This window comes from Pelobates fuscus, chromosome 1 (genome assembly GCF_036172605.1).
Source record: "Pelobates fuscus isolate aPelFus1 chromosome 1, aPelFus1.pri, whole genome shotgun sequence".
Taxonomy (NCBI): domain Eukaryota; kingdom Metazoa; phylum Chordata; class Amphibia; order Anura; family Pelobatidae; genus Pelobates; species Pelobates fuscus.
The window spans coordinates 142810264-142837396 of record NC_086317.1 but is presented as its reverse complement, the minus strand read 5'-3'; the positions used below and the strand labels follow the sequence as shown (position 1 = coordinate 142837396).

General features: G+C 41.8%; 1 protein-coding gene across 1 annotated transcript in view; it reads left to right on the top strand.

Annotated features, from left to right (window-relative positions):
- Nucleotides 1-27133, top strand: part of MOV10 (Mov10 RNA helicase) — a 92189-nt gene that overhangs the window by 13452 nt on the left and 51604 nt on the right. The window contains exons 3-6 of the mRNA XM_063444329.1: nt 2230-2381; nt 2478-2716; nt 3810-4059; nt 14212-14349. Of these exons, the coding sequence (XP_063300399.1) occupies nt 2230-2381; nt 2478-2716; nt 3810-4059; nt 14212-14349 (779 nt within the window). The remainder of the gene's footprint in view (nt 1-2229; nt 2382-2477; nt 2717-3809; nt 4060-14211; nt 14350-27133) is intronic.

Genomic DNA, 27133 nt, shown 5'->3' with positions numbered 1-27133 from the left:
GAGTTTGGAGTGCTACCTTATTCCCTTGTATGCAGTTCGGGAGTTTGATGTATTCACCTATATCCGAATTCGTGAGTTTTGGTGCTTTTACAGTAGCTGTGCCTTTTTGTGAAAAGGGGATTATCGCCTAAACGGATTTTTCCCCTTTTATGCTCAAACGGTCCGTAACAATTGGAAAGACTAGAGGTGGTACAGAGATTGGTGAAGATAAATACATTCAACATACCTTGCACCAATAATGGGCACAGGGTGACCATAACACAAGAGGAATCTGGGGACCTACATATAGTGTCTCTCTTCCATCCCTAGTGATAATGACTACAGTCACACATGGGTTTGTTTGTGTTTTGGGTATGGAGTGTCCCTTCTAAATTTAGGAATAAGTCAACATATAATATTAAGCATTGAGAAAAGTGGCAGTTTTTTTTTTTTTTTTTAATTTTTTTTATGAAATCCTTAAATCTGAAATTCCTATATCCAAGGAAGAGAAACGGTATCTGACCATTGATGAGAAACTCAAAAAGGCAGGCACTGCCACTAGAAGTGCCGAGTTCTCAAATGTTAAAACTACTTGAAATTGCCTCACCAAATGCTATAAACCAGTGAGCACTAAAGTGGGAGGTATAGTCCTGGAACATGTATGTATGTTGGAACATGCACCTTGGTGATCACCAGACCTCTGCCATGGACTTATTATAGTACAGTTCTGTCCAGACCAGGCCAAACAATCAAACTGTTCATTTTCAAATATTTGTTTTGCAACCAATGTACATTTATTACTCAACAACAAGATGCTAAAATTATTAATTAAAACTCCTACTTAATTCAGTATAGTACTGAAACTATTTAACATTTAGCGAAAATCACTGTGGAAATCTTCCTCTATTCTAGTCACAAAAATAGGATCTCTAAAATTTGTTTGTAACCGTGAAATGCTTTAAAATTGGTCTAAAATACATTTAGTTGTTCCATGTATTAATAGGTATCTTACAAGAGACTAGATGCTGATATCTGAATTTCAACAGATGAATTTATCGTTAAATAATTTTTGCATATTTTCCATCTGGACTGCAGAAACAGACTTCAAATGTACATAGTGTGTTTTGTTTTTGTTTTTTCCCTATAGGGATAAACCGTATTCAAAAATGTTGAATTTCAACTAGCTATTTCATTCTTCTATAAAGCAAACGTTAATCATATATTATTGGTCCATTTTTGGGTTACCTTCGCATTATTCAGTTGGTCCTGTTTACACCTCCTTCTACCCTTCCTTTTTTTTTTTTTCCCCCCACTCTTATTTCTCTTACCTCTTTTTTATTGTTCTTATTTATTATTGAAATATATAAATTTAAATTATAAACGACTACATATTTGACAGGTATAGCAATCAAGATGTTGTGGACCCAGTTCAAACTAGCTTATTATCTCTAGCGGAGCTGTTGCCTAGTTATTAACTTGCACTTTATGCACTCCCTGTTTGAGATTTCTATATAAATAAAGATTGTCTAATAAATACAATTGTCCCATTTTTCATGATTGCCCTTTCTCCTGTTTAAAATGGTAATGTTTATGGATGAAGCTCCCATCTGTATCCTAGTGGCTTGATATCTCTCATCTTGACATTGTTGAGCGTGGAATCCACTAAAAGTACCCTGTGTAACTCATCATCAAAGAGTAGTGGCTGAGAGTCTGGTTTAATTTAAATATTGTAATTTCCAAGAAATGACCACATTTATGCACCAAAAGCACTTCATTAAGATAAGTTGTTGGTTTTTTTTTGGTTATATTTTTTTTCAGTCCAGTAACATGGTTTAAAATGAATTTACTATAGTGCAGGAATCTTAATGGACCACTATAGGCACCCAGACCACTTCAGCTTAATGAAGTGGTCTGGGTGCCAGGTCCATCTAGGATTAACCCTGCCTGCTGTAAACATAGCAGATTCTCTGAAACTGCTATGTGTACATATGGGTTAATCCAGCCTCTAGTGGCTGTCTCATTGACAGCCGCTAGAGGCGCATCCGCGTGATTTTCACATTGAGAAGACGCCAGCGTCCATAGGAAAGCATCGATAATGCTTTCCTATGGACTGACTGCGAGCGCGGCTCTTGCCACGCATTCAGCTGATGACAACTGAAGGAGGAGAGTCCTTTTATTTATTTTCTCTTACAGCACAATTAATACAATTCATAACACCTTTCCCCATTTATTTATTTTTTTCTTTGGTAGATTGTGACGAAAAATAACACGCTTTTTGATCAATATTGGGCTGTACATAGAGATGCACCAAAGGAACCAGCATCATTTCCACTCCCTGGCAATGATATAAGTTGTACAAGAGCCCAAGCTCGGAGAATAATTGAATGGATGAAGCAAAATAGGTGTGTGCAAAAACTTAATATTTTATATTTTTAAGTATTGCTTGTGATGGACAGTTGGGTTTATTTTTTTTCTATTTTTTGCTTTTTTTTTTGCAGGTCAAAATTCATTGGCAGCAACAGTGAGATTCATATAACTTCAGATTGTGACTTAACTGATGGAAGAATACGTTTAAAACTGCCGCTAAACGATCCCAAAAGTTTTTCCATTCGCATTGAGAATAGATCTAATGCTGATGTGACTTTTATTCAGTACAAGCTGTTGCGACGAATGAGAATTTTTTCATTTAAGGATGATCTTAATGTTTCGACGTCTAATAAGATAATCTTAAAGCCAGGTGAGGTATCTAGACTAGGCTCATGCAGATAAGTTTAAAGCTGAACTCTCACCTTTTGAGTTAATCTTCAAATCAAAGTCTTTGTGTTTCTTATTTTATATATAATCCAGTGAAGTGTCGTCATATTGCCAGGTAAAGGCTATGTAGCTAACATGAGTGCTCCATTTGATGCTATAGCAGAAGAAAAGCTTCATTACCATTCAACATTTAAGAAATTAGAGCATTAATGCTAGAGTACTATTGGCTGGAATTTCATCAATGGAATGTCCTGATTACAGAGATGATGTTTCACACTCTACAACAATAAATTATGTACACCTGTTAGGAGGTGATTGGAATTGGAAGGCAGTGAGAGACTTTCGATATCAGATGAAGAACTCCAGAAGGAACATTCACGAGGATTATTCACTAGAGTGAGATTGGTATCTTTTTTTCAGTTTGGCTGTTTTGCATTAAAATTTAAATTTACCTTGAATTCCTGACAATTCACATCAGAAACTACCGGGCCCTCGTGCAAAAATTGCCCTGGGGCCCCTTCATGTGTCTCCTTCCCTCCCACTCCAGCTCCTCCATGTGTTTTGCTCACTCTGGCCCCCTTCATTGTATCCCACCACTCTTGTACTTGCTCACAGATGCGGTTCCATTCTAACAAAGTTCTGACTTCCTGTCATACCACAGTGGCAGGAGGTGAGCAGCACAGCGCTCCCCTCCGGCCAGTCACCTGGCAATGGCGCACCCCAGGCCAGTGTGGCAGTGCACCAGCTCTAAAGGTAGTCAGGTGGCCCACGGTCACAGAGGTCGTAGCTGCGGCCTTGCCTCCTTGAGTGACGGGCCTGGTCTCTGCTACGACCGTGGTAGTTACGCCACTGGCTTTCTGGGTTTTATGGATGATCCTTAAATCATTATGCAGCTTTACTCTGTGGTGTTTTTTTTTTTTTTTGGGGGGGGGGGGGGGATTTGTGGTCACGTTGTCTTACAATGGATATAGATTTTTGTTTTATGAACTGTGCAATGTCGTTTTTTTTTTTTTTTTTTTTAAACTTTTAACATTTGTGTGGATTTTTTTTCACCTTTTTAAAATTTTCATTATCAGGTGGTACTTATGAGATCACTGTTCATTGCTCCACAACGTACTATGGCTACTTTCCTGTAATATTGGTGTTTGAATTTGAGAGCGAAAATAATGCACAACCCGGACCATTTCTTATTGGACGGTTCTTATCCGCTGTCTGTAACAGTAAATTATCAGATGAACTCGGAGCCTCTACTCCATATGTACCCTACCAGCGAAATCTCACCAAGCAAACTGTGAGGAATGAAGATGAGGGAGTCCCACCAGATAAGTAAGCTGTTTGTTTTGTTACACCAAGGCCTTGATTTAATAAACTTTCCAAATGGTTTATTTACAGAAGTCCCTATTAAAGTCTATAGGAGGAGATTTTTTTTTTTGTGTTTTTAAATATATTGAATAATTTTGGAAATCTTATTAAACTATATTCGAGCAATAAATAGTTGTAAAAAGAACTCACATCTTATTGTTGCATGTAAGATATTTAAAGTTACACAGGAATAAAATACTTCATACAGTTAATATTTTACCGAAATATAAAAGCAACAAGATGGTTTTACAGCTGAGTTGCTAAATCCTCAATTGAAAATGTGTAGACTGAAATGACCAAGCTGTGGTTATAGGTGAGTTTGAGAATTTGTACAATTTAGCATACTCTTGCTTACATTTCACCATTTGGTTTAAACTTGACTACAATTTTAGGGGAGATTCATCAAGGCAAAACAGATGCTGTTTGAGTGCAAAGTGCTTAAAGGGACACTATAGTCACCAAAATAACTTTAGCTTAAAGCGGCACGGTCATGCCCAACTTGCCTTTCTTTAATCGATTCCTCTTCTCTCCCTCTCTCAGGATCTGTTCTTCATGTCTTCCTGTCTGCTCTAGTTTTCTTTAAAACATAAGACAAAGTAGGGACTATTTGTCTTATGGAGGTTTCCTATGCCTGACCATCTCTCACCAGCGGAGGAGCAATGTGTGCTTCATTTCCGGTGGTCAGAGCAATTTTAAATTCTCACCTTTCCTCCGTTTTCCCATGGTATTAGGTAGCTATCTATCAAAGGGCTGAAAGACCGAAAATTGGTCTTTCAGCTAAATTTACTAATCCTGAGTAAAGATGACTTAGTATTAGTAAATTCTGCCCCTACTTGCTATACCGTGAGTAGGATCAACCTGCAGCTCACCTGGGTCCTTCTCCCGCGAGCACAGAGCGTTGCCGCAGTTACCACGGCAATGCTCCAGCTCTCACGAGGGTGAACTCTAGCCCTGGAGATACGGGCTAGAGTTCACTCTCAGCACTGCGTCCACCAGGGATTCCTGGTGGTCGCAGTAGTGAGTGAACTCCAGCCCCATACACACACACTGCCCCCCCCCACACGCACCATACATATACACACACACTGCCCCCCTTACACGCACCATACATATACACGCACCATACATATACACACACTGCCTCCCCACACGCACCATACATATACACACACTGCCTCCCCACACGCACCATACATATACACACACTGCCCCCCCCACACGCACCATACATATACACACACTGCCCCCCCCACAAGCACCATACATATACACACACTGCCCCCCCACACTGCCTCCCCACACGCACCATACATATACACACTGCCTCCCCACACGCACCATACATATACACACACTGCCTCCCCACACGCACCATACATATACACACACTGCCCCCCCACACGCACCATACATATACACACACTGCCCCCCCACACGCACCATACATATACACACTGCCCCCCACACGCACCATACATATACACACACTGCCCCCCCACACGCACCATACATATACACACACTGCCCCCCCCACACGCACCATACATATACACACACTGCCCCCACACGCACCATACATACACACACTGCCCCCCCACACGCACCATACATATACACACACACTGCCCCCCCACACGCACCATACATATACACACACACTGCCCCCCCACACGCACCATACATATACACACACACTGCCCCCCCACACGCACCATACATATACACACACTGCCCCCCCACACGCACCATACATATACACACACTGCCCCCCCGCACGCACCATACATATACACACACTGCGCCCCCCACACGCACCATACATATACACACACTGCCCCCCCACACGCGCGCACACACATACACACACTGCCTCCACACACCATACATACACACACTGCCTCCACACACCATACATACACACACTGCCTCCACACACCATACATACACACACTGCCTCCACACACACCATACATATACACACACATCCCCCCACACACACCATACATATACAAACACTGCCTCCACACACCATACATATACACACACTGCCCCCACACACGCACCATACATATACACACTTCCCCCGCGCACACGCACACACTGGCTACACACACACACACACACACACCATACATACACACACTGCCTCCAAACACACACCATACATATACACACACTGCCTCCACGCACACACCATACATATACACACACACTGCCTCCACGCACACACCATACATATACACACACACTGCCTCCACGCACACACCATACATATACACACACACACTGCCTCCACGCACACACCATACATATACACACACTGCCTACACACACCATACATATACACACACTGCCTACACACACCATACATATACACACACTGCCTACACACACCATACATATACACACACTGCCTACACACACCATACATATACACACACTGCCTACACACACCATACATATACACACACTGCCTACACACACCATACATATACACACACTGCCTACACACACCATACATATACACACACTGCCTACACACACCATACATATACACACACTGCCTCCACACACCATACATATACACACACTGCCTCCACACACCATACATATACACACACTGCCTCCACACACCATACATATACACACACTGCCTCCACACACCATACATATACACACACTGCCTCCACACACCATACATATACACACACTGCCTCCACACACCATACATATACACACACTGCCTCCACACACCATACATAAACACACACTGCCTCCACACACCATACATGTACACACTGCCTATACTGTTTTATGACCTTATAGTTTTTCATATGTATATTTACTTCATATATGTCTTAGTATATTTGCTTCATATAGGTTTTAGCATTTATTTTCTGACTTTATTGTCCTCAATTTTATGTCTCAGTTGGTTTTCTAGCTACAGCTAGCATTTATTTACTTGATTTTATGGTATTTTGTTTTTACTGGCTTTACCTTCATTTATATCAATAGTATAACCCCCTTTTATCGCCGCCCGCGGGCGGACCCGCAGACTTTTTCTATTCCGCCTACCCAGCCCTTCACTGCCGTTTCGTTATGGCCTTTCTTCCCTATTTGCCGCGCGCACGGCTCTCCGCCCGTCCCTCACACACGGCGGCCAGTTGCAATCTCGCGTTGGCCCGCATTTTGGTTTTTCATTGCGGTGCCGCGAGGGACACACTCCGCTCGGATAATCAACCCGGTCTATTCTCCCAAGAGGTCAGTCCGTTACGTTTTACTTTCTGCTGTACATAGGCACCAGGATTATTACCCTGTGCCGATTTGGAGTGCTGCTCCATCTATAATTGCTGCTTGATTTGGAGGTCGCCCTGTGGCCACCTCTGTCACCCTGGGTGAAGCCCAGCTTAATATTATAAATCCCAATTGGTGGTGTTGCCCTTATTAGGCTACCTTTCTGGCACTATTAGTACACGATACATACTATTCTCATTGTTCACTATTAGGATTACTGCATCTGTTATTTTTGGATCCTGCTGGGATCACCTTGCTCAATACACCACAGACCCTGCTGGAGTTACTACCATATTATAATTTTATATTATAATTTTCTGAATTTATATCTATTAGTACACCACTGTACCCTGCTGGGGTCAGGAAAGTGTTACTTACAGTGAATAAGTACAGCCGCACTGACCTCTATAGTTACTTGCTTTGCCCTGTGCCATATATATATATATATATATATATATATATATATATATATATATATATATATATATATATATATATAAATTATTTTCTGATAAAAACATGGAAGCCTCTCAGAATTCAGTTGACTTCCAAAATATGATAAATGAGGCTATACCAGCCTCCACTCTCCAAAATGATGGCCTCTAATGCTGAAAAGAGGATACCATCAAAAAAACACCAATCCCGACACAATTCAGATTCTGAGGATTAGGAACCACATAAGAGCCGCAAACGCCACTGGAAAAGGGCCAACAGAACCCGGCCAAGGGTAAAGCCCCGGCTAAAAGACGCAAGCCCTCAACGGTCACTACACCAACCCAATTACTTAATTACTCCTCTGAAGAGGATGACATGCAGTCCAAGTCCTTGGCCTTGAGTGGCAAGCTGAGGAGTAAGACAGGCAAGAAGACACTTGGGGTACCGACTCAGAGTCCCAACCCGGTCTATTAACACACACATTGCTGGGAGATTCCCAAGTGACTGATGCTGCGGATAACCCGCCAGAGGACGCCATCTTCGACCCATCGGGCCAGAGATTGTTCGATCCAAGAAACCTAAGGCATCCTCGCTCAGGGGACTGGACACCACCAGAGCATCTTGCAAAATTTATGCATCTCTGGCTCCGCAAAGCCATGGACAAGACAGTCCGCAACAGACTACGTTCTGAATGCCCAAGACCCTCTCTACCAGACCACGTAGCGGAGACACCTGAGTTCGATCAGGTGATGACCACTTTTATGTCCCGTGGTGGCCGTGACCCATGCAAGGGCATAGAGAAGTTTCAGGGCAGTCCAGGACAAACTACTGGACTCAGTGGGACCACTTTCCAGAATCATGTACCTGGCGCATGATGCGCTCACAAAAGCAGACCAATTCGACGCGACTATAGTTCGCGAATGGGCTCACGATGTGTGGGCACAAAGATGCTTTTGCTTTGTGGGTAACATCAATGCCGCCCTCTCATCAGAGTGGCGAAAAGCAGCTTTACTCCGTATTGACGGAAAGTTGGTGGAATTGGGCACCAAAGAACTGGGTCCTTTGGCACAAGGCAAATTATTTGGAGACCCTTTCCTCAAAGACTTAAACAAACATGTAAACTTATTTACCTCTTTAAACAAAGCTCAATCTTCCATGAGGAAAGTGTTTAGACATAACCCAACCAGGGGTGTTTTTGGAAGGGCTGGACGCCAAAGGCGCCGTGCTGCCAGCCGATTCTGGCCTTCAGGCCCCCGTAACACAAGGCCAGAGGGGCGGACAGAGGATGTGGACAACGTACCCGCGGCAGAGCACGTTTTTCCACAGGTAAGCACCCATCTAACTCATTGCCTTTCTTTTCGTATTGCAGGTCGCATCTCCCTTTTCTTTCAGGAATGGCGAACTATTTCCACGGACAGCTGGATCCTACAAACAGTGCAGGGATATATCATCGACTTCACGAACCGTCCACAACAGACGGTCGCTCCACACCCTATCAAATGTTTGACGGAAAACACCAAACTCATTCACAAGGAACTACAGGAACTACAAGCAAAAGGTGCGATCGAACCCGCCTCCGGACCGCAAGGCTTCTTCAGAAACACTTTCTTGGTGAAGAAGAAAACAGGAGGCTTTCGTCCCGTCATAAACTTAAAAAGACTCAACGAATATGTTACCTACAGGCATTTCAAGATGGAAGGCATACACCTCCTGAGAGATCTGTTACAAGACAAAGATTGGTTCACAAGACTGGACTTAAAGGACGCATACTTTTCAGTACCCGTCCACCACTCCTGTCGACCATTACTGCGGTTCCACTGGCAAGGCCACCCTTGGCAATTCACATGCCTTCCCTTCGGCCTCAGCTCAGCCCCATGGTGCTTCACCAAACTACTGAAGCCCGTGCTCACTCATCTTCGAGCCCAAGGAATCCGATGTATCATTTACCTGGACGACCTCCTACTGTTCTGCTCTGACAAGTCCAGACTGATACAGCACACCGGCTACGCCACAGACCTCCTATAATCCCTGGGGTTTACAATAAATTTCCACAAGTCAGCCATGACACCATCTCAAACAGTACAGTTCCTCGGATTCGAGAGACTCTACCACAAGCACCCTAAGACTACCAGCGTCAAAGATCTCCAACATTCGCAAAGAATTGCGCAAGACTATTCGCACCCACACCATTCCACTCCGTGCCCTCGCTCGAATAGTCGACTCCTCTCAGCTTCTATACAAGCTATCTTCCCGGGCCCACTTCACTACAGAGCGATGCAAAACCTCAAAACTTCTTGCCTCAGGCAAAACCCATCTTACGACCAACCGATCCCAGTAACAGAGGAGGTCAGAGAAGAACTCAGCTGGTGGCTAGACAGCATGGAAGCATGGAACGGTCGAGCCATCTTTGGGAGCACACCCGACATAGTCCTGGAATCAGACACCAGCCTCTGGGATTGGGGCGCCACAACCAACGGTACATCTACAGGCGGAGCCTGGACCTCCCAAGACCTCCACTTGCACATAAACTGTCTGGAACTCCTGGCAGGATCCTTTGCCATCCGCAGCCTCGCAAAACAAATGGACAACATCTCATCGGTCCGCTAAATCAACCGCCTGGGCGGGGCACGATCCCGAATCTTGTCAGAAATAACGAAGGAGATTTTCGACTTCTGCTTACCCCGCAACATCTCCCTCAAAGCGGAATACCTCCCGGGGGACACGAACCTCACAGCGGACTGGTTTTTACGACATTGGAGGGACGCCAGCTATTGGAAACTGGATCCCCAAATATTCCAAAGTCTACAACAACTTCGAGGTCCATTTCACCTAGACCTATTTGCATCTTGCAACAACAGGCAAACACAGACATACTTCAGCTGGCTACCGGACCCGGAGAGCAAAGCAACGGATGCGTTCCTCCAGCCATGGCAGACCACGGGGGCATACGGCAAGTCTGGCCTGGCAAGTCAGCGAACTATCGCAGGCTGCTAAGGACCTCCTATGGGACTCATGGGCTCCAGGAACCAGAAGATCCTACCTACCCGCTTGGCATTCATGGTCAGATTGGTGCATGGAACGGAACCTCAATCCATTTACGGCCTCTATCCCCTCCATTTTAAACTACCTCACCCACCTGTTCTCTACAGGATGACCATACAGGTCGATTAATGTGGTCCGCTCCGCCATCTTGGCGGCCCACGTCCCCATAATAGGGACCCCAGTGGGTAAAGACCCGCTAGTATGTCGACTTCTCAGGGGCATCCGTCTACAACGACCCCCCGAACCCAAGTATTTACGACTCTGGGATGTCGAGATAGTCCTACACTTCCTGAGGGAATGGCCAACCAATGATAGACTCTTACTTCGACAACTCTCTGCCAAACTAACGATCCTGCTCTGTCTGGTGTCCTTCCGCAGAGTATCAGACGTCCGGGCGTTTGACATAGACGCTTTCTCGGTCTCCCCGGAGGGAGTCACATTCCACATATCACGTCGCACGAAATCACTCTTCAACAGTTTTCTACCCCTTCTTCAACTCCGATCCGCAACTCTGCGTGGTAGCCACTCTACAACACTATGTTGAAGTTACGATTCCGTTTCGGACTCCTCCTACCGGACAACTCCTCATTTCATATGTTCGACCACACGTTCCCATCACTTCCACTACACTCGCCAGATGGGTTCGCTGGATACTCTCATTAGCTGGCGTAGATGCTTCCTTCGTGGGCCCACTCCGTACGAGGAGCAGCTGCTTCCTCAGCCTTCGCAGCAGGTGCCTCATTAACTTCCCTCGTACCTAAGGATACTCTCAAATGCTTAGTGTCAGTAAAGGTACCCAAGTGTGCCATATTATGTAGTAATTGCTTTGAATATACTCCATTGACTACAACCCTCTGTTGCCGGTCATTTAGCCACTGCCTAACCCATTCAACAATATTGGAATCCAAACTTAAAGATTGCAGTTTATTGATATGTGGAACTGTGGTGGAATCTCGGTAAAAATAAATTTAGTAGGCCGAGATTACCACGTGGCATGTGTACGTGCATATGCTGACGTATCGATCAGTTGGTTGCACGTGGCAAGATACGATCAGTAGTGTACGGAGCATGTGCAAGAATACAGGATATAGTATTCCCCCTCCTCCATTGTGCTGGACAAGCCATGCGGTCAAACAGGAAGTTAATTCTTATTTGTGTTGATTGGTTAAGAGAATGTGCGGGTGGAGCTTAATATGGGAGGAGTTATATGCCTATATAAGGAGCCTGCACTATTGTCCGGGGCTCAGACTTTGCTGTATTTTGGTGACGCTAGTCCCTCTGAGTCCCGATCGGTGATCCAATAAAGAATCTCTTCCTTCCTGAAGAAACCTGTGTCCATCTCTCTGTGCTTGGCTTCCGTCAGTTTCTCCGGTATCAGAACTATGCCTTCTATGTGGAACAGTGTCAAAAGCCTTACTGAAATCTAGGTAAGCAATGTCTACTGCACCATCCTGATCTATTATTATAGTTACCCAATCAAAAAATCAATAAGATTAGTTTGGCATGATCTCCCTGAAGTAAACCCATGTTGTCTCTGATCTTGAAATCCATGTGTTTTTTAGATGTTCAACAATCCTATCCTTTAACATGGTTTCCCTTACTTTCCCCACTACTGAAGTAAGGCTTACTGGCCTATAGTTGCCAGAGTCCTCCCTACTACCTGTCTTGTGAATGGGTACAACATTCGCTGACTTCCAATCTTCTGGGACTGCTTAAAGGGGTTTCCCCAAATTCAACTGAAAATGCAACTCATGTCTTTTCCGGTCTCTCAATTATTCAACCCCTAAATAGAATAATTTACAACAGCACAAATATGCAAAACAGGTCACCTCAAGCACTCCTGATGTAACTGATCAATGGCTTTATTGGTTGCACCAGCTATGCTTGAGCTGGAGTACTTGAAATACCTGAACTGGCAAGGGGTTTGTTGAATGTCACAATCCCAAAGACATTATGCTGCCTGGGTCCAGGAATGAAAAGCAGCCTCCTTCCCATACTCCCATGCCACCAAATCATAGTGGATGCAGAGTATGTTTGTGTGTATAGTCTATGCAGTGTGTGTGTGTGTGTGTGTGTGTAGTGAATATGGTATGTGTAGTGCATGCAGTGTGTGTGTGTGTGTGTGTGTGTGTATGTCAAGCATGTCTTGGTATGGAGTATATGTGTGAATGTTGGTGTTTGAATGCAGGTATGCATTTTTGTAGTGTGTGTGTGTGTGTGTGTGTGTGTGTGTGTGTGTGTGTGTGTGTGTGTGTTTGTGTGTACACACACACAGACAAAAAAGGATAAGGACATAGATACATACTCACACCAACATACTAATACACATGCAGGCTATTTTTTAGCCACCCTTCTATTTCTTACCTTTTGGGTGCACAAGAGTGGCTGGGGCTGTTGGCAGTTGGTCTGGCAGCTGGTTCTCCCCTCCTCAATGCCAGCTCCCTCCGGCACTGAGTAAGTTGGGCTATCACTTCCTCCCAGCACTGGCTTTGCTGCCATCTTTAAAGGGGCCTGGTCACGCTATTAAAGGGCTGTAGTGCTGACTGGGCCCCTGAAGACCAATACCCATCGGGTAGCCCTAAGTGCATGGGCCAGGACTGCTGACACCATGACAACCATCATGGTTGTTACCCCCAGATGGCGGCCCTGATGACAAGGGCAGCAAAATGCCTGGGCTGGCCCTGTTTCTCAAGCAAAGCAATTTCTCAAATGGAATGGCCTTCATTTCTTAAAACATGACTAGACTGACATGTTTCAATAGAACGTTCTGTTTCTGGACATCTTGAGCCTATAATCAAACCCACAATTGCTGATGCTTCAGATACTCGGCTAGTTAAATGAAGGACAGTTTTATTGCTTCTTTGATCAGCATAACTGTTTTTAGATGTGCTAACATGATTTTAAAGGATTTTCAAATGATCAATTAGCCTTTTTACGTGGAAAAGTTGGAATAGCAAATACAACATGGCATTGAAAGACAGAGCAGATGGTTGCTGACAGTGAGCCTTTGTATGCGTATGTGAATTTAAATTAAAACATTTGCAGTTTCCAGCTATAATAGTTATACAACATTAACAATGCCTACACTGTATTTCTGATTTTGATGTTATTTTAATGGAGAAAAAAATCAGCTTTTATTTAAAAAATAAGGGCATTTCTAAGTGACCTCAAACTTTTGAACACAAGTATATGTTGAAAATCTAATAAATACCTCAGTTTAAGTCCCCCTTTCTTTAAAAATAAAGAGAAAATTGCAGTGATTTTATGATAAATCTATATGCTAAAACAATACGTCTCTAAGCAAATTCTGTTTTTGTCTTTCTCTCTTTTTTTTTCCCCCCCCAGCTTTTTGAGTTACGAACTTGAACAGGAACTTAAACTTGACAACTTTACTCCCTCAGATATTCTGAAGCACTACATTAAGGCAGGTGTGTTCTCCACAACAGGACAACGTACAGGGTATGCTGCATCCTTACCAGAAAGGTAAGTAAATGCTTGGCTAAAATTAGGTTGGTTAAGTGTGGTTGACTGTAGATAACTGTTAAAATCCCATATTTACCATATCTCCAATAATGTGCTAGAGTGAAAAAAATTATCATAAAGCAAATGAGTGGATTTCTGAGAATTCACTGTTAATTTGTTCCAATAAAGTGAACTGCAACCACGGACTGTAAAGTGTTTGCTCAAAACAGATGCACATTAATCGAACAAACAAAGGAAATCCGATTTACTCGCCTTAACACGCTGCCTCTCCTGACTGAGATCTTGAATACTGATGATCTCAGCCAATCCAATGCCTGAGGCTAGTGCACAAGTGTGGCAAGCACTGCAATGTATGTATGTATGTATGTATGTATGTCCGGAATAGTTCCCGGCGAACATAGCAGGTTCGCTTTCGCCCCGGATGGCGAACATATGCGATGTTCGGTCCGCCCCCTATTCGTCATCATTGAGTAAACTTTGACCCAGTACCTCACAGTCAGCAGACACATTACAGCCAATCAGCAGCAGACCCTCCCTCCCACCTCATAGACGGCATACAATTTAGATTAATTCTGAAGCTGCATTAATTTTAGTTTTTAGTTTTTTTTTGTTTATTATACATTATCCTCCGTAGCCAGTAACCTGTGTTTATTATAAATTATCCCCCCCACAACCAGTAACCTGTGTTTATTATACATTATCCTCCATAGCCAGTAACCTGTGTTTATTATAAATTATCCCCCCCCATAGCCAGTAACCTGTGTTTATTATACATTATCCCTCCCGCATTTCCGGACTTTTCTGGACTTTTGTTGCAGCCGCTTGGTAGATAACTCCCTAATTCCCACGGTATTAGGGAGTTATCTACCAAAAGGCTGAAAGACCTAAATTGGTCTTTCAGCCAAATTTACTAATACTAAGTAAAAATTACTTGGTATTGGTAAATTGTGCCCCTACTCGCAATACCGCGAGCCTGTGGCTGCTCAAAAAAAAGGGTCCCTTCTCCCTGAGCGGTGGGTGGGGGCCCTTAACCTGCCTGGCGGTATTCCCGAGCGTGACTCGGGGTTAATTTTCGCTGCCAGAAGCGGTAACCCCGAGTCACGCTCGGGGTAGATAAGATTTACTTACCTCCGCCGCAATCCGCTTCGGGAGGACTGCCTCACAGCCCAGGCAGCCCTCCCACGGCAAATCAGGCCCCCGGGGGCCATGTGATCGCTCTCAAAGAGCGATCACATGGCCCTCTATAGCTGGCTGTGGATCTGCCAGCAGGGGGACTGTTTGAAATATCAGACAGTCCCCCTGCTGGTGGGAAGTATAAAAAAAATAAAAAAAGACAAGTGTAAAAATAAATTAAATAAATATATATATATATATATATATATATATATATATATATATATATATATACACAGATGAAAAGAGTGCACTCGGAAGGTCTTCTTAAAGATATAAACAATTTATTGTGCCAAACTTCAAAGACATACAAGTCGACGTTTCAGTCCTCGTGGGACTTTTTTTCAAGACAATGAAAGGCGGAAAAAAGTGATTTAAATATACCTTGCAGGTGATTTGATTGGAGAGTAGGTTATATGAAAGAGAGGCTGTGCAAACGTGAAAGTGATTACTCAACTTTGAAATAGGGATTAACCCCTTGAGTGCCTAATGAAAAAAGGCCTGAAAGTGAGTGTGGTTACGGCCAAATATCTAATAATCTGCACTCGCAGACATATTAAAATTCAAGGATAAGAAATATCAAAGCCACCTTAGAATGACTAAGTGTTTACGAATCTATTTGAATATTTAAACAAATTTGTTAAACAAAGTTAAACAATATCTTACGATTGCTACATTTTTAAACAATATCGTAAGGTGGCCACGTTTAAATTGGAATTCCAAGTACCAAGTGATTGCAGACCTAATAGATACATTATAGAAAAAACTTCAAAGTATATTTGAATGACCCTAGGGATACTATATATATATACTTAATTGTTTTACATTTTAACGGCCATACAGTCTATAGAATATAACAGGAGTATCCATAAGCTAACATACCTAGCTAAATGAAAATACAAATACGTATATGAATAATATATGATTGGACTCGGACCTACCAGTATCTACTGAACCTCGGGACGTCATTAGAAATCTGCTTAAACTTAAACAAAGACAAATTGACCTCGAATTACATGCCACCTACTTATCCGACTATTATCGCATGAAAAAAATCCCCAGAGGTTTTCGGATTAAAAACGTTCCAACTATTGGAAGAAACAACCCTGAAGTGTGTCGAAAGTGGATTGGTATACTAAACAAGTGTTCCCTGGACCTGATGCTGGTGGTGATAGAGGAGGTAGGTCGTGAACTAAAAATCACTAAATTTAAAATCTCAAATTATGAAGTATTGCATACAACTACTATTACAGCACCCAACTGTGACACATTGATTCAGAAACTAACAGAAGATCTGAAACAATATAAAAACGATTTGGTCAGGTTTAAAAGAGAAAAACTTACCAAAGTACAAGCAGATTACTCAGAGCATAGAGTATACAGGTGGTTATCAGGAGATAACACCAGACCCGCATATAGAACCTACAGGCCTAGAATTAGAAAACCCATTGCATCTACCGTTGACTTTACCTCAGGAGAGTCGGCATCTGACTCTGATTATAAGGATTCGCAAAGAGAGGGGGCTTACTCTAATACCACAGCATCATATAATACGTCTTTTTTAGAACCGGGACTTGGCCTGGTGAGAGAAACAGCAAGTGGGAACCACCAAGGCATAGAGCGCCCCCCAAACATCAAAACTACACCAGGAGGGGACAGAAAGGGAAAAGGCACTGGACACAGGGGACGACCGCCAAGGAGACGCTAGTTAACCCTATCATTAATCTATCTACTAGAGTCCTCACCACTACAGAAATTATGCTTCTAAATAAAGGACTTTCATTTGTTCCGACTGCTAATATCAACAAATTCCAATGGGAAATTGAGCAATTTCAATTTAATAGAAAACTCCGTTTAGCAGATTTCTTCAAAAATTCTAATCAACAACATCAAATTGAGGAGAACAGAGAAAAGTTTAAAATGAGAAGTACCTTTGACCCCTCCAACTTAAACCCTACATTAAAAACATTTTCACAAATGTTAAAATTTGATACAATGAAGGTTACAACTACCCGGAACCAAAGACGTCCGAATTTATCTAAAGATGAAAGAGAAGCCTTAAACAGCCTGGCTAAAGATATGTCCATTACCATACGTCCAGCGGACAAGGGAGGCGCTATAGTCGTCCAACAATATGACGACTATAAGGAGGAAATCCTTAAACAATTAAAGGATACCAGAGTCTATGAATACACGCTAATAGATCCCACTTATGAATTCAGTAAAATTGTCCAACAGACACTGCAAAGGGGCTTAGAAGCAGGTTTCCTTACTACTACGGAATATGAGTACTTATTTGAAACCCACCCTCGGTGCCCGATCATATACACAGTGCCTAAGGTTCACAAAAACCTAGAGCGCCCCCCAGGACGACCGATAGTATCGGCGATCGGGGGATTGTTAGAACCCATAGGAAAATGGTTAGACACAAAATTTAAAAAACCGGTAATGTCACTACCTACCTATGTTAAAGACTCGGCGCAAGTCATAGCAGCCTTAAACTCTATAGAACTCCCCCCACAAGGAGTCTTCTTAGCAGCCATTGATGTAAGCAGTTTATACACCATAATTCCCCACGAGGAGGGAATTCAGGCGATGCGCCAAGTACTAACACAGTACCAAGAACGTATAGAGCCCCCGATTGAATATATACTTGAATTATTGGAATTATGTCTTATACTCAATTATTTTCGATTTGAAAAAGCATTCTACATACAAATATCCGGGACATCGATGGGTGCCCCTATGGCACCAATGTATGCTAATGCATACATGCATGCATATGAACAGGTACATATTCTTCAAAAATATGGTCATCATATTCTGAAATATCTGAGATATATCGATGACGTGTTCATCATATGGACGGGCGAAGAACAAAGTCTCCATGACATGATAGGGTCACTGAATCAACTGGATTTACCAGTAAGACTTACCTATCAAATTAACAACAAACAAATTGACTTCCTGGATCTTCGTATCTTCATAGAAAATAACAAGCTGGGGTATACTTTATTTGCAAAGGAAACTGACCGTAATACGCTACTACATGCCAGCAGTCACCATCCACCCAACCTCATAAAATCTTTACCGGTATCTCAATTTATGAGAATACTGAGGAACAACTCTGATTCTATAAAAGCAGCAAACCAGGTACAAGAAATGTTTGAAAAATTTTCACAACGTGGATATCCAAGACAAATGCTGGAGGGTGCATATTCAAAAGCACTCAAAAACTACACTGATGGCCCTAAAATTAAAAGCAATCAAAACAGAATGATCTTCCCCCCAAACGTTCCATTCACTATCGGGCGAGATGTCCCAGAAAATAAGACACAACTGGGAGGTTCTTAAAAAAGACAAGACACTACCGACGATATTTCAGAATACGCCTATGATTAGTTATAGGAGAAACAGGAACCTGAGAGATTATCTGGTTCATACAGACATATCTATGGCACACCAGTCTGTTCAAAGTCCAGGCTGTTATCGTTGTCTGAAGTGCATGGCTTGCAATAGCATGACCCCGGGCAAAGCGTTCTACCACCCTCGCTCAGGTAAAGAATACAGGATACGGCAAAGGATCACGTGCACCACTACACACGTAGTATATCGCATCACCTGCCCATGTGGACTCATGTACATCGGCAAAACGTCTAATGACCTCAGGGAGCGCATGAGGGGACACAGATCTACCATCAGGACTGCGTTATCCAGCGGCATAGCAACTACCCCCATAGCTAAACATTTTCTGGAAAAAGGGCATACACTGCCCACATTGAAATTTATGGGCATTGAACATGTACCGGCCCCGAACAGGGGGGTGACAGAGACGTCCTACTTCTTCAAAGAGAAGCATTTTGGATCTTCACATTAGGAACTTTGTCCCCGGGGGGACTTAATGAAATCAACCCACTCAGCTGCTTCATCCCGAAAAGATAAAGCCATAGTTTCGTAAATAATTGATATATATCTGGACTAAAGGTCACAGAAAAACCATTATTGGTGATAAACTCATGAGATTTTTTGTTAAATCAATCATATATTATTCATATACGTATTTGTATTTTCATTTAGCTAGGTATGTTAGCTTATGGATACTCCTGTTATATTCTATAGACTGTATGGCCGTTAAAATGTAAAACAATTAAGTATATATATATAGTATCCCTAGGGTCATTCAAATATACTTTGAAGTTTTTTCTATAATGTATCTATTAGGTCTGCAATCACTTGGTACTTGGAATTCCAATTTAAACGTGGCCACCTTACGATATTGTTTAAAAATGTAGCAATCGTAAGATATTGTTTAACTTTGTTTAACAAATTTGTTTAAATATTCAAATAGATTCGTAAACACTTAGTCATTCTAAGGTGGCTTTGATATTTCTTATCCTTGAATTTTAATATGTCTGCGAGTGCAGATTATTAGATATTTGGCCGTAACCACACTCACTTTCAGGCCTTTTTTCATTAGGCACTCAAGGGGTTAATCCCTATTTCAAAGTTGAGTAATCACTTTCACGTTTGCACAGCCTCTCTTTCATATAACCTACTCTCCAATCAAATCACCTGCAAGGTATATTTAAATCACTTTTTTCCGCCTTTCATTGTCTTGAAAAAAGTCCCACGAGGACTGAAACGTCGACTTGTATGTCTTTGAAGTTTGGCACAATAAATTGTTTATATCTTTAAGAAGACCTTCCGAGTGCACTCTTTTCATCTGTATATATTGAAGGCTGAGGCAGCACCGAGGCAAGCACAAGACCGGTACATTGAGTGCGGGACATTTGCAGTATATATATATATATATATGTATATATGTATATATGTATATATGTATATATGTATATATGTATATATGTATATATGTATGATTAAAATAATAAATAAATATATATATATATACGTATAATTAAAATAATAAATAAATAAATATATATATATATACGTATAATTAAAATAATAAATAAATAAATATATATATATACGTATAATTAAAATAATAAATAAATAAATATATATATATATAAATACGTATAATTAAAATAATAAATAAATATATATATATATAAATACGTATAATTAAAATAATAAATAAATATATATATATATATAAATACGTATAATTAAAATAATAAATAAATATATATATATATATAAATACGTATAATTAAAATAATAAATAAATATATATATATATATAAATACGTATAATTAAAATAATAAATAAATATATATATATATATATAAATACGTATAATTAAAATAATAAATAAATATATATATATATATATAAATACGTATAATTAAAATAATAAATAAATATATATATATATATATATATAAATACGTATAATTAAAATAATAAATAAATATATATATATATATATAAATACGTATAATTAAAATAATAAATAAATATATATATATATATATATATATAAATACGTATAATTAAAATAATAAATAAATAAATAAAATATTGAAACAAAATGTAATATAAATTATATATGCATATGTAATTTCATTCTAACTGTATTTTGTTATTAATATATGTATATATATATATATATATCGGTAACAAAATACACTTAGAATGACATTCTATATATATCTATATATATATATATATATATATATATATATATAAAATACAAATATATTATATATATATATAAAATACAAATAAGCGCAATACATATAAATACATATAATTACATAAAAGATTACATTAGTATACACGTAGAATTTAAATGCCTATAAATGCATATATATTAAAATTCTACATGTACCGTATTTTTCGCTCCATAAGACGCACTTTTTTTCCCCTCAAAAGTGAGGGGAAATGTCTGTGCGTCTTATGGAGCGAATATGAAGCTTTACTTACCTGTCTTGCAGCGTTGGCCGGCAGCACAGGGCGCACCGCGGTACTGGAACTTGAATTTCATGTTCCGGTTTCCGGCGGGACTGAAAGGAAGTGTGCACAACCTGAGTGCGCACTTCCTTTCAGTCCCGCCGGAAACCGGAACATGAAATTCAAGTTCCAGTACCGCGGTGCGCCCTGTGCTGCCGGCCAACGCTGCAAGACAGGTAAGTAATTATGGGACAAGGGGAGGGGGACAGTATGGGAGAGAAGAATATGGGGAGAGGGGGGGGGATGAAGTCTGTGGGGAGGGGGGGGGATGAAGTCTGTGGGGAGGGGGGGGGATGAAGTCTGTGGGGAGGGGGGGGGATGAAGTCTGTGGGGAGGGGGGGGGATGAAGTCTGTGGGGAGGGGGGGGGATGAAGTCTGTGGGGAGGGGGGGGGATGAAGTCTGTGGGGAGGGGGGGGGATGAAGTCTGTGGGGAGGGGGGGGATGAAGTCTGTGGGGAGGGGGGGGATGAAGTCTGTGTGGGGAGGGGGGGGATGAAGTCTGTGGGGAGGGGGGGGATGAAGTCTGTGGGGAGGGGGGGGATGAAGTCTGTGTGGGGAGGGGGGGGATGAAGTCTGTGGGGAGGGGGGGGGATGAAGTCTGTGGGGAGGGGGGGGATGAAGTCTGTGGGGAGGGGGGGGGATGAAGTCTGTGGGGAGGGGGGGGATGAAGTCTGTGGGGAGGGGGGGGATGAAGTCTGTGTGGGGAGGGGGGGGATGAAGTCTGTGTGGGGAGGGGGGGGATGAAGTCTGTGTGGGGAGGGGGGGGATGAAGTCTGTGTGGGGAGGGGGGGGATGAAGTCTGTGTGGGGAGGGGGGGGATGAAGTCTGTGGGGAGAGGGGGGGGATGAAGTCTGTGGGGAGAGGGGGGGGATGAAGTCTGTGGGGAGAGGGGGGGGGATGAAGTCTGTGGGGAGAGGGGGGGGGATGAAGTCTGTGGGGAGAGGGGGGGGATGAAGTCTGTGGGGAGAGGGGGGGGATGAAGTCTATGGGGAGGGGGGGATGAAGTCTATGGGGAGGGGGGGATGAAGTCTATGGGGATGGGGGGGGATGAAGTCTATGGGAGGGGGGGGACACTATGGGACAGGGGAGAAAAAAATATTCTGTACAAACTGTCCCATAGTAAGAAACACTATGGGACAGTTTGTTCAGAATATTTTTTTTCTGGGTTTCTTCCTCTAAAAACGAGGTGCGTCTTATGGTGAGGTGCGTCTTATGGAGCGAAAAATACGGTATATTTAAATAATCTTTTAACGTAATTATGTGATTTGATTAATTAAAATTTGATTGACATGCCTGACATGGGGGCGGAACTGGGCGGGTAATTCAAATGCAAAAAAATGGTACCGCTTTTGGTACAAAATTCCTGACATAATCATACCGCCAGGGAGGTTAACAAGAATAAAAGGGAGGGCACTTAATGTCCTCCCCCCTTGGCCCCCACCCCTGAGCGACGGGTGGGGGCCCTTAACAATAATAAAAGGGGGGGGCACTTAATGTCCTCCCCCCCTGGCCCCCACCCCTGAGCGACGGGTGGGGGCCCTAAATACAAATGGGGGGAACCTAATGTCCTCCCCCCTGGTCCCCCCCCCCTTATTCTTGTTTAGGGCCCCCACCCACCGCTCAGGGGTGGGGGCCGGTGGGGACGACAATAGGTCCTCCCCCTTTTTTTTTTACTTTAGGGCCCCCACCCGCCGCTCAGGGGTGGGGTCCGGTGGGGAGAACAATAGGTCCTCTCCCCTTTTTTTACTTTAGGGCCCCCACCTGCCGATCAGGGGTGGGGTCCGGTGAGGAGAACAATAGGTTCTCTCCCCTTTTTTTACTTTAGGGCCCCCACCCACCGCTCAGGGGTGGGGTCCGGTGGGGGGAGAACAATAAGTTCTCTCCCCTTTTTTTACTTTAGGGCCCCCACCCGCCGCTCAGGGGTGGGGTCCGGTGGGGAGAACAATAGGTCCTCTCCCCTTTTTTTACTTTAGGGCCCCCACCTGCCGATCAGGGGTGGGGTCCGGTGAGGAGAACAATAGGTTCTCTCCCCTTTTTTTACTTTAGGGCCCCCACCCACCGCTCAGGGGTGGGGTCCGGTGGGGGGAGAACAATAAGTTCTCTCCCCTTTTTTTACTTTAGGGCCCCCACCCGCCGCTCAGGGGTGGGGTCCGGTGGGGAGAACAATAGGTCCTCACCCCCTTTTTTTTTTTTTTTTTTTTTTTTTAACTTTAGGGCACCCACCCGCTCAGGGAGGGGGGACCCTTTTTTTTATTTTTTATTTTTTTTAATTTTTTTATTTTAACAGTGAGCAGCCACAAACTGCTCACTGTTTAATAGACATGCCCTAGGGCATAATTTACTAATACGAAGTAATTTTTACTTAGTATTAGTAAATTTGGCTGAAAGACCAATTTAGGTCTTTCAGCCTTTTAGTAGATGGCTCCTTAATACCGTGGGAATCAGGGAGTTATCTACTAATTAATTCCTGTCATTACACTGACTGGCTTAGTAACTTACATTTTATATGAGTTACTTGATTGTTGTAAATGTTGCAAATGCTTACAGCTGAATCCTGTTTGTTTGTATACTTTTTATTTGAAATTGTATACAGTGTAACATTCTTCTTCTTTCACTGGGTAAGTATATTTGCACTTCGGCAACTTTGGCACTACTACACTTCGGAAATTCGGTAATTTCGGCACTTCGGCACTTCGACAATTCAACTATTCAGACATTCGGAAGGACCTGAATGTCCGAATTATCTGAAATTCTGCCAAATTTTAATTCGGACCGAAACGAATTGCACATATCTAGTATATAGTGATCATGATTTTTAGTGATATCCAATATTTTTAAGGTGGTCCCAGTGCCACCACTCATATCTGGTGTCACAATAGCTTGCATTTAAAAAAACAAAACAAAAAAAAACTTTTTGGACTGTAATATAATAGCAGTCAGTTTCCTTCACACGTGTGTGTGTGTGTGTGTGTGTGTGTTTCGGGGCCTGCCAGGGCAGTGTCACACCAGTGCAACTCATATCTGGTGTAACAGTAGTGTACATTTAAAAAAAAAAAAATACAGGGGGCTTGTTGTCACCTTTTGGGGACCCTTGGTGTTGTACGTGGCTGGGTGGAGGAAGAGACCTTCAATGACATCAGTGAGGACAAGGAACGGGACATGGCTAGCTTGGTATCCAACCTTGTGCAAATGGGGAGTTTGCGGTTGTGCAAATGGACTGTTTGCGGTTGTTTGCGGTGCGTTAAACGGGGAGTTTGGTCTGTCACTGTGAAGCGGGCATAACCCTTACACTACCTGATCGATACAACATCATACATGTTTTAAAGCACGTTATTCCAAACAATTTAGGAATGTCAGCTGATTTATGCCCTTTATGGATTAAAACCAGACTCTGCATCAACTGTGTAATTTTCCATGGGAGTTTTGCCATGGATCCCCCTCCGGCATGCCACAGTCCAGGTGTTAGTCCCCTTGAAACAACTTTTCCATCACTATTGTGGCCAGAAAGAGGCCCTGTGGGTTTTAAAATTCGCCTGCCTATTGAAGTCTATGGCGGTTCGCGAACGGAAAATGTAATGTTCGCGACATCAATATAAATATATATATATATATATATATATATATATATATATATATATATATATTCAGATTTCTTTCCTGAATATGCAAAATAAAAAAAAATAATAATAAATAAAAAAACTCCCAATACATTAGTACTTTAAGTTGCTAAGAATGCATCAAGGGAATAATATGCAGTTGAAAGTCCCATCTCACATAGAGAAGTTTTGCATAAACTCTCAGTGGAAAGAATGAAACCTCTTGTGTTCCAAGTGTGCTGCACAAAATCTGACAAAAATAGTACTTGTGGAGTGCAGAAGGCATTCACTACTTGTGTGTTGACAGACGTTCGTCAAGTTCATCCATTTTCCTTGGCAGCACTGCATCCAATGTTGTGACATCACAGCGCAATGTCACTTGTTTTTTCCACAGCATTTTCAATTATCCATCATTATATTGGTGGAGGGAATTTTGTAGTTCCTTGAATGAGCTTCCTATGACTTAAGTCCACAGTTAATATCTTACACTTCGAAAGGGGAGAATAAAAACACCAAAATGCTTTCTTTTACTCTACCCTCTTCTTCCTCCATCAACTTGTGGCATAACGTAACTGTAATGCTGGGGTCCCCTGGGCCTGTTTTATTATCAGAAGAGAGAAATTCTCAAATCTACTAAAGCTAAATGCGTTCTCTTTTTTTGTTTTTTTACATAGCAACTAAATACTGCTAAATATTGTAGTGAAATTGTATTTTTATCAGTTTCTTGTACAGACATTTAAAAATTATTTGGGGGAATGTGTATTTCGCAAAGCTGATATCTACTAAACCCCATCTGTGTTAAGCAACATCAGCTTACGATACCCCCATTGTAAGCCTTGGCCACTTTTCTATGAAGCAACAATGCCATTTAAGAGAGCCAGGCTATTTCCGTTTCTATGCTTACAATTTTCATAGATGGACTTAATGGTCCTATGTCTGATTTTGTTGATTTCTAGTAGGTTGACTTCACTATTATTTTTTAATTTTTATTTTTTTTCCTAACTTGCTACCATTTTTTTTTACCATTTTTTGTCCGTTTTTTTTTTTTTTTTTTTTTACCATACATGTTGCATTTTTGCTGGGTATTTAGTACATTTGATAAGTGCCACCATGATAGAATCCCCAAAATTATGCTTAGTTAAATCTTCTGAGTAAAAAAAAATATGACACATACACTATTTTGTGAAGGTACAGTGCTGTAAAAGTGGCATGACCAGTTCAGGTTTTTAAGTGTGAATTTTCATAGATGTTTGGCCAATGTTCCATTTTTGGAGAATTCTAGCAGATTGCTAATTCGAATTACCCCTCAAAAGCCTACCATTTCTTAAAGATGACAAACCAGGGTATTTTAAAAGGCAAATTTTGAACCTTGGAGTGGAATAATTTTTGTTGCTAGTTTGTACCAAGTGTAGTGGTAATGAGCATTTTTTTTCCTGCCTTTTTGACACAGACGGCGCGCTTTTACTGTATGTTTAGCAAACCTTATTTGTGCTACAGCAGTATACTACTTCATAGGTTGCTCCGCTATATCGTCTGTATTTACCCCTCCCAGGTATAAGTGGATGTTGAAGGGGCACATTTGATTCAGCCTTTTTTTTTTTTTTTTTGTGATGCTGGGTCCATCCTATCTTGGATCATTTTCGCAGATTGCAAATTCAAACTACGCCACAAAGGCATACCATTTCTTAAAAGCTACAACCAAGGTATTTCAAAAGGCATATTTTTGAACCTTAGTCTGATAATATTTTGGATGTTTGTACACAGTGTAGTGGTAATAAGCATATAATTTTTTTTAATTTTTTTTTTCTACTTAATCTTTATTTTTAGTTGTGTATAGATCGTACATAACAGGCTTCCTATGCCACCACTGCTAAAGCAATGTATGTTCTAAAACTAGTGAAACCTATATATGGCGTTCAATAGACCTGCACATTTTTATAAATTATCACTTATTACATAAATGATATTTATATACAAATTACATAATTTTGAAAATATCAGTAACCATTTTATACTATCTATCTATCTCTAAACCCTTTGGAATGATATGGATTTCTGTACAAATTGGTCATAAAATGTGATCTGATCGTCATCTAAG